A 12670-nucleotide genomic window follows, 5' to 3' on the forward strand; every position below is an offset into this window, starting at 1 on the left:
ACACTGGGTACCCCTAACTATCCTCACTAGTCGCTCTTGGGAGACAAAGGGAACATCTGTGAGCTACAATTTCACCTGTGCTTTGTGAAGCCTCTTCAGCTCCTCTTGTTTAATCAGTTGCTTTGTCTCCTTCTCCAGCTTCCTCCTCCTTCTGAGAGCCCTTTTGGCCTATGAAACAGACAGAGAGAAAAAAAAAGGCAATCAAAGCCTAAGTATGCCATTACAGGTTCCTCAAACCTTCCACAGATTCACAGAGCCACTGAGGCTGGGACAGATCTCTGGAGACTCTTTAACCTGAGTTAAACAGTGTCTATCAATAAAACCTGTTTGCCATTGCTCTGCCTTGCCATTAACCCAAGCTGTCCTGAAGTTCTTCAAGGCTGTGGTGTTCCCATTTTGGAGAGGACAGAATGTATGAACACTATAGACAAGACGATTAAAAAATTAACCAGCCAGGAAGGCACTAAAATTTTTCCCACCAAGTTTTGCCAGTTACAAACAGTGGTACCAGCAAAACAGCAGCTAGAACTGGCACCAAAAGGGGCTTAGGCTGAAAGAAACATGCTGAGTGGGGAACTGGGTGCATTCAAACTGAGGCACAGCTCACGCCTGTGTGTGACAGCTGCTCATTTACCCCATTTCTACAGCTCCCCAAGCTCTGCCCAGTCCTGCCTGACCTGGCAGGGGCTGCTCCCACCCAGTTTTCTCCCTTCTCTCCTTGATTTTGTTCAAAGCTTATTGAATTCACCGTAACATCATCCTAATATAGATTGTCTTTCCTGTAACAGGAGAGATGAGTAAAGAATTCTGACATCTCAGCACAGCCTGACACAGAGCCACCAGTGAGATATATTGCCACACATTGCTGTGCTTCTGCCTCGTGGCACTTCAGCTCCTCTGGAGCTGCACCACTGGGTTGCCATTTGAAATCCTACTTAGCTTTCAGCTTGGCTGATTCCTCAGTGCACTGTACTTTGCTTTCCTTCCTCTTCTCCCCACAAAGGCAACAAATCAAAAGGCCACCTCATACTATTAATTCCACTTCTGATATCCTCCATGGGAAAGAGATAAACACATTTCTGATGAGCTATTCAGGCAATAAAAAGCTCTGTTTCCTCACATCAGAGCTGGGCATCAAGAGTTCACTCTGCTTTAACCCTGTGGCTCCTGCAGGCCCCAGAACCAAGCGAGGGCTTGGGACCCCAGGACACTGCTGACCCTTTGGGCACAGGCTCTGGGAGCAGCTCAGAGGCTCAGGCACTTGTGCTGATTAGGATAAACAGAGTGTTTTCCAAGCAACCTGCCTGTAGAGCTTCTCAAATGAAGCTGCATTTCCCCAAAGGAAGTCTGCATCTGTTTGGTTTAATTTTTTCAATGGTTTGCTTGTTGGGCTACATATTAAGGCCACTTAAGGCTGCAGCTTCAAAGTGGTTCCAGTGAAACATGTGTGTTTGTTAAGACCCTCTCTGTCAGACCTGGTGAAACCAAAGAGCCAAAAAGGAAAAAGAAATTTCAATGTTCATCTGTCTTGAAGAGTTTTAATGTATTTTCTCTCCATGACACACAACCTGCACTGAGAAAACCTTCCAATCCCCACTCTGAGAAATTGCTGTGTGTTTTAGATCAATATCGTATGATGAATCTCAAACTCAGTCCAACTAAAGAAACACCTTTTTGTTTCCAAGTCAAGGTTACCTTGTGTGTTAATGAAGACTTGGATTCCAATTCATCATCAGAGGATGAAGTAGAATACTCAGTAGCTTGTTTCCTGACAGGTAGGTGTTCACGTCCTAAAACGCAGGAACAAAATAGTCAGTGAAGCAAAAAATATTGTTCTTTAACTTAAACAGACACTCTGCACCTGTCCTGGGTTCTAATCAGCAGCACCTAGAGCAATTTGGAAATTCAGCTGGCAGAATTAATTACATTTTTGATCCCTGTCAAAAACTCTGTCTGGGTAGATTTATATTTTTAGGTACTACACACAAATAAATTAATTCCTTGAGCACCCTGTGTGTGCTTGCTGCTCTGAACACACTCAGTGGTCATTAAACCATATAGCTGCAGTTAGCCATGCTCCTCAAATGGTTGTGTGGGGCTCACTGTACAGTGTAATTGAATGCACAAAGTCTGAGCCAGCTCTTAAACAAATTACCCTTATGTGGCTTGTAGCATCTGGCACCCATTTTTACTACATGACATCTGCTCAGTGTAAAATAGTTGGCGTCAGAATGTCTGGTCATATAAAAAAATCACAAATGTAATCAGAAGCAAATGGACTAGGAGAACAAGGCTTTATCACACAGCCTCGTGCAACATAAATATTTCATTAATTATGTCTAAACAAACGTCACTTATTTTTCTGCTTTAGGAATATTATCACATCACTGGGTTGTTGATTAAAATGCCATAAGAACTCGGGAAAATCCATACATCACAACAATACACTCCATGAGGAAAACTCGCAGGCTCCTTTGGAAGAAACATGCTTTCAAAATTATAAATTAAATTACATTTAATTGCAGCAATTTTACCGTGCCTGTTTTTCCAGCATATTGTTTCAACTGGGTGTAAATATTTGAATTTCTTCTTAATTTTTCTAAGGCATAGCTTCATTCTCTTTATTTCAGAAAATAAAACCACTTTTGGAACATCTGTCCCTGTGCTTCAACTTGCTGCAGGGTTAATGCTGAGCAGCTGGCCGTGCTGGCCCTGGACACTGCTTCAAGCTCACAGTGCTGGGTTTTCAGTGTCCATCAGAGGTAACATTTGGCTTTCCAGGGGCAAGTTCTATCCAGATTAAAACCACTTCCCATTCTCCCAGTGTAAATGGAAAGCAATAAAAGCAAATCCAAGCCATTGGAGGCAGAAATTCCAGTTTTCCTCAGCAATCCCAGTCCCTGTGCTCAATGAAGCTGCAAGCTCAGAGGGCTCAGTGGGGCAGACCTGGGTCCTGCCCTTCTGTTTGGGGTCCAGACCCCAAAGTCCCAGGATGATCTGACATACAGCCCTTCCCAGGTGTGGCAGACATCAGTCACTACTGCTTTTGAGGAGTAAATTTTCCCTGTGCCATCAGAGGTTTGCAGTACTGCCCTGTGGTTATGTCACTGGAGAAATCAAATTCCACAGTATGCAAAGGGCAAACCTCCCAGCCCAGCAGGGCTGGAAGCACAAGCAATTACACGCTCCCTTTCTTCTCTCAGCTGTGCTGGGATAAGTGATGCTTCCCCATGTCCTCCCCGTTGAGAAGCATCAATAATTTAAGAAGTGTTAGCAGGGCTGGAGGAAGAGCAGCCTGCTCTAACCCAGGGCACTGCCTCCTCCTGCTCTAACCCAGGGCACTGCCTCCTCCTTGGGGTGTGACTGGGGATCTCTGGGACAGAGGGAGCATCAGTCACCTCCCCAAGGACTTCTAAGGGGCATCCCATGAGCACAAGGAAGATGATGCTTGCTCATGGAATAGATTCATAATGTCCCCAATCCTTCCAGGGCCTGTCTGCTGCGAAGAGTCAGGTGTTTGCACCTTACTCTGAAAAAAGCTAAGCCATTTTAGATTGCTGCAAGACAGTTCAGCCTTCCACAGGACATAGTACCTAAATCCCTGTTGGCCAAGATCTACCCAGCTGCTATCAGCAACACCTAACAATGCTGCAGGATGAAGGAACATGAGCTACTCAGTGATGAGGCACTGGTGGATCTACCTGTGCATGTTGAGTTATGGTCTCTGTCCAGTTACTGCACATACATTTCACAGCACTGATGTTCTCTGCTAATATTCCTGGGATCACTGAAGCATGAGGTGCCCAGAAACACAGGACAAAGAGTGACAGGATTGGGGTAAGAGTACAGGATTTTGGCTTCCAGATGTGTGGTCCTGCCATTTTTCATGGATATAGAAACAGTGGGACCAATGCATTGCAGTAACCATTAAAAGGGTGAGTGCTGAGAGCTCTGCTCAACTATTTTTCTTTGGCTATTTCTTTGTGAGAGAGGCCAGAAATATGCTCTAAAGTGTACCCCAGATGCAAATTTCAACTTCAAGACAACTATAACTGTACCCCAGATGCAAAATTCAACTTCAAGACAACTATAACAAGCATAGTAAGACATGACCTCACTGAGTGAATGTGCTTTATGCAAAGCAAGAGAAAAATACCACATTCAAAAATTCTTTTTTAGAAAAAAAAACCAACAAAACCAAACCCAATGAATAACAACAAAAAAACCCCAACCACAAACCCACCCACACTACAGTCCAAAAAACTTTAAAAACAGAGAAAACAACCCAGAAAAGCCCTCAAACCAGAAGTTAAGTGCTATTATATATAGTAATTATAACAGTAATGAAATAATTCCACTCATGTCCTCACCTGTGGAAGGATAACACAGCCTATTTTCTGGAGAATGGTCCTTTGGGACAAGCAGAGATGACATCAAGGAATCCTTTTCTCTTTCATGAGTTTCACTTCTCAGTCTATTGAAAAGCAAGCCAAAACTACCTTTTTGTGCAGAGTCTTCCAGATTGCCCTTGGAGGTGTTCTTGGGCTCTGGAGAAGAAAGAAGATTGGACTTTTCCTTGCGTATACACATGGCATCCATGGGAGCCCCTGGAGGAGTGTCTTTAAAGGTAAACTTTTCTAGGAGTCCTGGCACATCCTCCATCCTAGTGCAAGAAGATTTCTGAGGTATACTGGTTGTGTTGGAAGGCCTGGTGTGAGGACTGTAGGATGTCAAGGACACCTCCTCACTGTAATCCCTTGGAGACATCTCTTCACGGCCAACAGAACAATTAGGTGGATTTGGGAAAGGGCTCCCATCACCTAAATATTCTCCTGACCACTCCCTTACTTTGAGATCCTGTTGCTGAGTGTTGTTGTTGTTGCTGTTCCTTTGGCTTAGGGAATGACCAGGAGTGCTGGGGAAGCTGAAGGAAATTCGTTCTGAAGAGGCTTTGACTTTGCTCTCTGAGTCCTGTTTTAGCCTCTCTGGAGTAGAAGTTAAAGGCTCCCAAATGGACCTTTTGAAAGCACTGGCTATGAGCCTCAGTGGTGACTTGGGCTGGCCAGCTGCATGCTCCCTGCCAGCCACATCTGGACTCCTCAGAGCATCTTTTGTGTCAGCTGGCAGAGCTGGTGCAGCATCGACCGCAAGTAAGAGAGGCACAGGACGACCAGGTCGTTTGAACACACCTTTCTGGCAGTCAGCACCCTGCTCTCCAGTCCACAGGGCTCCACTGCTGTGACAGCCTGGACTGCTTCCACCCACATCTGTCCTGCTTGAGTAATGCAAGTGTTGCTCTTGGGTACAAAGCCCCAACCTCTGGTTTGCTTCCTTTAATTCTTGCTCTAGCTTTTCTTCTGAGTGCTTGGTATTTTTGCCACCTTTCTCTTTCAAATCCAGAGATGAGAGCACTTTTTTCTTCCTATTAACATCTTCTGGTTTGGAGATATATTTCCATGTTTTTCCCTTCCAGTCCTGGGTTGAGTATGTCCCAAAGTCACTGTCTGTATCTTCGGACTCAGAAAAGTCAGGAGGGATCTGTAGAGAGCCTGCAGTGCTGCTCTGAGAAGGGCAATGGGGAGCACAGTGGTCCATGTCCTGAGGCATCTCTCTGCCTTTTCCTTTGCTTTGAAGTACTGGGCTGTAAGCTTTGAAATGTCCACTTGTATTTTCTGGTGGTTTCTTGTAAGTAGCCAACTGTGAAGTGCATGAAAAGAAGTTGTTTTAGGGACATTAAAGTACTGCTTTGTGTATCTTTGATTTCATGCAATATTTTAATCCATTTAAATCTTAACATAATACTAATAAACATAATATTTAATTTATGCACACATACATATGTGGATGATAATAAAATAAGAAAAGCTCTTCTCCATAAAAGGCTAATATTTCTCTAGGAGTGGAGATCTAATACTACTGGAAATTTCAATAGTCCAGAAATAATGTTATTCAGGCTAAGAATCTGTCAGATCTTTATGAATTGCCTTTAATATTTTCCTCAGAAAGAAACAGTCCTGTTTTCAGGAAAAGAGACAAGAGCAGATCTGCTCTGTTCTCTTGTGTGTTCCAGTTGCATCACCCTAGAGTTTGAAGCAAGCACAAGAGACCAATTCCACCCTCTGCAAGTGGTATACAGTGTTGTCTGCTTACATAGCACAGCTGGGAATAAAGAAGTGACCAAGAAAAGACTGTGCAATGCAGGACAGTAGTTTTAAACAGTTCAATTATTTCCCTCTCATGATTATTTTCCCTTTGGTAAAGGTTTAAATCCTTTGCTCCAGTCACCAAAATCTGCTGAAGATAGTTACAAGGATAAATACCAGCATTATGTGGCCAGCAGACCAAAACTGGAGTTCTTTTTTCCTTCTTAAAAGGGAAGCTTTTTATCATCAATGCTATGTGATAATGGATGGTGTGAAGATCCAATTCCTGTTTCCATTTATGTGCCAGATACCCAAATTCACATGGGTCAAGCTATTAATCTGTCTGACTTTTCATTTCCCAGAAGCATCAGAAGGCAATAATGATTCCTCTCCATTTCACAGTTGCATTTGATGACTGAAAGTGCTATTGTCCAGGATCTAGGATAGAAAAATGTACGAAACACCAAAATACAAGCAAACACCCTCTTCATCCTTGCTCTTTATGGTAAGAAAAAGGCCACTAAGCACAGTGTGTAGACTAGGAGCTGCATGTAGTCACCTCTCCTGGAGTGCAGCATGGCCATTGTCAGCTCTGCTCCCCTGGGACCTTCCCTTCCTGGCCCCATTGTCCTGCACCGGATTTCAGCTACCACCATGGATGTGGAAGATGGGAATTTTTTTTCTAACACAGGCCCTGAGGTCAAGCAATTTTAATCCTGTTTAACCCAAGGGTGAGGACAACAGGCTAAGACCCAGAGGATGTGGACTGGTCCAGGGACACACTGCCCTTTGCTCAGGATGGTCACTCACAACTCCTGCTGCAGTGCTGTGCTTACAGCAGGGCCAACCTTCCTCAGCCTTCAAAAAAACACAAGGATTTTAAAAAGCAGAAAGCACAGTGGAACTCCTCAGTCCTGAAGGAAGCAGAGGATGCTCCTGAGCACTGGGAGGTGTGGAGCCAAGGGCCTGCTGCAAACAGAGAAAGAAACCTTCTGCCCATCAGATGTGAGGGACAAACATGAGACATGGACACACCTATGTCTAAGGGAGAATCCCACAGCAAATGTGACTTGGCTGCATGATTTGGGAATGGTTATATCAAAGCACAACGAAGTTGCTTCCCTATGTACAGCACAACTTCAGTGGTTATTGAGGACCAAAACTCTGAAAGGGCAGAAGATGCTCAGACAGCCTGCCCAGTGCAGACATGCTCCAACAGCAGTTACATTCAATCTCTGCACAGTTCTCCTTTGTACCTGTGTTTGGGAGTGATCCTCTCCAGATCCACTCTGACTGCTGCCTGAGCTGTCCTTCCAGTGTAGCCCAGGTTTCTTGCTGGACAGCAGAGGAAAGCCTGTCCGAGACACAAATTTTACCATCACATTGGTATTCATTTCATCTTAAACAAAGTTTCTAATTAAGGAATAAAAGTAGAAAACTAAGCAGTCACCTGGATACAGTTGCACCTGAACAACTGACTGCCAATATTAAAGTTTATGGCCTCACTTACATATGTGTGTGTGCACACTGTGCCAAACACACGATGGTATTTTCAGTGGTGGACCTGAACTGCTTCCACTTTTTGGCTGGATGCAGTGAAGCAGCTCTTGAGTTCCAGGAAACTTTCTGGAAAACCAACCCCCTTTAGAGGGCTCTCAGGCCTCAGAAGCAGAGAGAGGCAGGCAGAACAACCTGTGAGTTTTGAACTTTGGGCAGTTCCAAGAAATGAAGAAAATTAATGACTTCTGAGAGGGCTTTCTGTCAGATCAGGAAAAAAGCAACGGGAAATGCATCCACCTGCAGGCAGTAAGGACAGAAATAATCCTGTGGTCTCCCAAGCCAGGCCAAGAGGCAGTAGACTGAAGGCTCTCCTAGAGTCAGGCAAAGTAACTAACTACTAAAAGCCTTGAACCAGAACTAGCAGACAGATGTAGACCTGCTGGAAGAAAAAGTAGGGAGGCAACTTGCACCTGAAGGGAGTCAGGAGAGCTCTCCAATATTTGTGCATGTGAGAATTTTACATAATAAATCTTTGGACAGAACAAAAGTATCTCTGAGCCAAGATATTGCCATGGCAAGCTATAGCATGACAAGTATATTTATAGCTGGATTATTAACTCCCAAACCAAATTATTAGTTCTGAAATCCAGAAAGGTTCTCAAAGCAAACCTTGTTTTTTCTACATAGGGATTGAAAGCTGTGCAAGAACAAAAGCAACACCCCAAAGAGAGAGGACAGTTCCTGCATGAGGACTTCAGTAAGGGCAAGATAGGGAGAAAGGCCAAATTTCCCTTCCTCTCAGTGTCTCACCTATGTGTACCCAATCTTGATGCAACTTGCTATATTTGATTGAGGTTAGAGGGAAAAATTGTGCAGGAGTTCATTAAGGAACTTCTGCAGGGACAGCAACCAGGGGTGACCTTTAGAGTCTGTAAAGTGAATTGAGCCATGGGAAAACATGAGAATCCAGAATTAGGATTTAAAAAATACCACCATCACCTGCATAAGTGAGCCAGGGAGGTTTAGCCTGATCCACTAAAGCCTTGAGCCTCCTGGCACAAGCAAATGTCATGGTTCAGCACACAGAGGGGAAACACAGCCACTGCAGCAGTGACAGCAGTGAGGGCACACAGCCCCAGCCCAGGGCTCTGCAGGGAATCCACATGCCCATGGGGAGAATTCCTTCCCACTACAGCTCTGTGGGTGTGCATTCAATTAAAAGGACATGCAAGATCATTGCTCTGAGCAAAGCCACAGCTTGCTGCCTTTCACAGGGATAATGGATTTATCCCCACCAAGACACTGAAGGTATATTTGCAGCATCACTTTCAAAACAGGATTAAAAAAAAGTTCCCTGGGGCATTGTCATGATCTGCTTGGCCCAAAATCCCAAGATAATTTCAGAGCACAGCATTCCCTGGGACCGTGCAATGGAGATTAGAGATTTTTAAAGGTAATATCCTGCTCTGAGCCTTTCAGCCAATAGAGCCATGACACTGATTTCCTTTCCTTGGCCATGCACCTTGAGCTGTTTATGAAACATATGTGTGTTGGGAAATATGTCTGATGTGACTGATGATCATATGAACTCCTGCAATCAGACTGGATTAAATATACAAACTATGATTTACAGTGTTCCTCCAGAGAGCAAAAAATGCCTCTATTCTAGGCCCAGTGTGCACTGAGCCTTACACCTCGTTTTAGCAGCATACTGGAGGTTCAGGCAGACTCATGCAGCTCCTTGCTTCCCTCTCAAAGGCTTTTAGCTCCCTCTAGAGCCTTTGAGGCTCACGGAAGTTTTTAACAAAACGATGGCAAAATTAATTGGCAAACGATTAAGTAATGCACTTGCTGAGAACAAACTGAAAATGAGTCAAAATTAAGAGTGATTCTCTCCATCCTGCAGTTTTCTCTTCTTTCCTCTCTTACAGCCTTTCTTACCCCCTCCCCCAAACCTGGAATAAGCTTCGTTTTTGACCAGTTTTCTCTTCTTTCCTCTCTCACAGCCTTTCTTACCCCCTCCACCAAACCTGGAATAAGCTTCGTTTTTGATTGACCTTTTAAAAACTGAGATTAAGGCTAGATTTTAAACCCAAGCGTTTGGTGGAGTCTAACTGTGATGGATATGCCAATGCCCAAACGTTTTGCAGCTCTCAGAGCCAGAGCCAAGGCTGATATGGATGCCATGAGACACCTGCAGGAGGGTGTAAAATCACCTCCAGGAGCATTTCTGACACTGTGGGAGACCCAGGGTCACTCCTGAGCAAAGCAATCCGTGTGGGCAGGGCTAGAGGCAAAATATGCAGCTCAGGGACAGAGGAGCATGTTCTGCTCTGAAGAATTACAGTGGACAGCACTTGCTGGTGGGTGGAATTACACTGAGAGCAGTCACACAGAAAGGGAATCTGAACTTTTGAGGATAAGAAAATGGAAAAGAAATATTTGGTGCCTTTTATATCTGTTTTCTCATCTAGTGACTCAAAAATACAAAACTTTTCAAGGAAAGAAAGGGAAACAGACAATTAAGTGACAGGAAAACAGAAAATAACACGAATAGAAGATACAATAACTTCTCAAGGCTTTACTCACTCATTTGGAGTTTTCTCCTCCAGTTCTGATACTTATTTAACGCCGTGGAGTGAAAACTGTTGGCTCTTTGGAGTGCTGAGTAGAAACAGAAAAGACACAGGGTCAGAGAGGAAAATGGAGATGGGATAAATGGAAAGTAGCGATAAATCCCCCGGGCTGAGCTCCCCAGGGCTCAGTTTTCCAAGCAGCCTCAGCAACCAGGAGAGGGCAGAGCCCAACAAGGGCTCAGGGACTGCTTGGGGTGCTGCCAAGGCTGTGGAGTCTGTTGTCCTTCGGCCCTAAACAAGTGCTTCGTTATTCAAGGGTTGATTTGAACTGCTGTATGAAATCCCCTCTTTTCTGTTTGTATTAAAAATACAGATATGGGTGTGAGGGTGGTGGGAGATGGGAAGAAATGAATGCTGGTGGCCTTTTATTTTCTGCAAAACGATTTCTTCGACTGTTTTCAGCACATCTTTTAGTCCAGACCAGCTCCAGAAAAGAGTTTGCATTTGGAGGCAGATTGTTCCTAAACATCTCCCTAACTCCCTGCTGGGTATAGCCTTTCCTTCTCCTGCTTTGACTGGATACAAACATTTTAAACAGCTGCTGATAAATAAAAACACAAACTGCAGCAGAGCTCTCTAGTGCTGCCCAGCATCACCCCTGCCTAAGCAATGCTACAGATACTGCACTGACTACTAATAACGTCCAAATATTTTACTGGTGGGAAAACATTCATCCTACTCCTGCAAGCTAAGCATGAGGCTCCAGGTTAGCCCCAGCATGGAAATGCTGTTGCAGTTACAGCACTGAGAAGGCAGAACCCCCAAACAAACCCATCGTTAACAGGTCCAACCTGGCCACGCTGCATGGAACAACCTCCACTTTGAAACCTCAGCCCCAGCCCTGGCTGTGGCCCTTAGGAGAGGCTGCTGGAGCATCCCTAGCTCAGGATGCTGCTTACCATCAGCAACTTTGGATGTCTTGGAGCTTTCCTCGGATGCCACAGGGCTCCTGATGAGTGATGCCCACCTCTGGATGGGGCTGGAGCAGGCAGGAGGCTCCACGAGTCCTTCACTCACCTCAGAGTGCAGTGAATCACCATTGAAATCAGACTCCAGCTCAGAGCTAGAGGGAAAAGGGCAAGATGGAAAGAAAGTGAGTCATTTCAGGAGGTGCAGGACACGGAGGTATTAATTCCCTTCAGTGCAACAAGCACTGGCATCAGCACGGGCAGCAGTGCTGGTGTCTCAGAAACAGGTGTTTGCAGCCAGCGCCAACATCCTCATTTTCCTTTTTTTGTCATCATTATTACAGGATTATAATTTGCTCTAAGTGCAACACAGCTGAGCTATCCTTGTTCCCATCAGAGTTTGGATTTGCAGCCACAACCACTACATTCAGCACCTGGAACGAAAGTGCTGTGAGAGAGACTTGGGGTGAAACACCCCATGGCTTGGTTAGCAGAGATGGTCCTTCTGCCTGCAAGGCTGCACACCAAGCTGAAGTAAGGCAAACAGCATTGCAATGCCATCATCAGCCTGGAAATAAGGCGTGAGGGTCAAAACTTTACAGTTTTCACCTTTTTCCTACAGGTTTTGGAAACAAGAGGTATCTGTACAGAATCCAAGAGGAGGAAGGAACCTGGAGGAGAGGGGTGAGGATGACCATGGGCCTGACAAACAAGGCTTAGGCAAGAAGTTGGAGAAAATTGTAGGCATTAGTCTAGAGAGGGGGGACTGAATGAAGCCGTTTGAGACACCTTCAAAGGTGAAAAGGCTTCTGTAGGGAACAATAGTCCTCATTGCTGGGAGCCACTGGGACAGCCCACGTAACAGGGAGCACAGTGAGGCACTGAGCTGTCACAGAGGCAGATTATGACATCCCCTTCCTTAAATGTAATTAAAAATACACCACACAAACAGGTGTGGATGGCACACACATCATGACCTTGCCTCAGGGCAGGAGAACAACTGATTGAGGTGATAATTACCCCTTTTTGCAATAAACATGCAATTTCTTTCATCTCTGAAGTCCAGTCTGTAAAAAAGGGAAAAGACACAGTCAGCCCTTCTGCTGTGACCATATTCCCACCACCATAAATGAGTGCAGCATAATCCTACTCAGCCTATTTTGAATGCAAACAATACTGCTAACCTAATTTATAGATTTACTGTTTTGATTAATAACTCTGCCTTAAAAATAGAGGAGCTCACACCATGAGCAATCCTGTTGGTGTGGCAGGAGAGCACTGGTCAGTGTTTATACAGCACTGCCTTGCAGAAAGTCAAGTTTTGTTGTAACAGCCCAGGAGGAAGAAGGGGCAAAGAAGAAGCTGCAGACTGTTCAAAGCCTGGGTAAAAGCTATCCATTTGGGTGGCACCCAGCAGTGCTGCACCCTGGCTTCACCCAGACCAAACCAGCAGGACTGGGAGGTCAGCACAGGCAAGAGAGCA

General features: G+C 44.9%; 1 protein-coding gene across 1 annotated transcript in view; it reads right to left on the minus strand.

Annotated features, from left to right (window-relative positions):
* The window catches only part of MICAL2 (microtubule associated monooxygenase, calponin and LIM domain containing 2), a 73025-nt gene that overhangs the window by 5934 nt on the left and 54421 nt on the right, over positions 1–12670 (minus strand). Inside the window, exons 20-24 of the mRNA XM_009076106.1 lie at positions 11179–11342; positions 7400–7497; positions 4500–5697; positions 1696–1790; positions 76–168 (exon numbers count right to left, since the gene is read on the minus strand). Of these exons, the coding sequence (XP_009074354.1) occupies positions 76–168; positions 1696–1790; positions 4500–5697; positions 7400–7497; positions 11179–11342 (1648 nt within the window). The remainder of the gene's footprint in view (positions 1–75; positions 169–1695; positions 1791–4499; positions 5698–7399; positions 7498–11178; positions 11343–12670) is intronic.

The sequence above is a fragment of the Acanthisitta chloris genome, unplaced genomic scaffold, assembly GCF_000695815.1.
Source record: "Acanthisitta chloris isolate BGI_N310 unplaced genomic scaffold, ASM69581v1 scaffold6126, whole genome shotgun sequence".
NCBI classification, from domain to species: Eukaryota; Metazoa; Chordata; class Aves; order Passeriformes; family Acanthisittidae; genus Acanthisitta; species Acanthisitta chloris.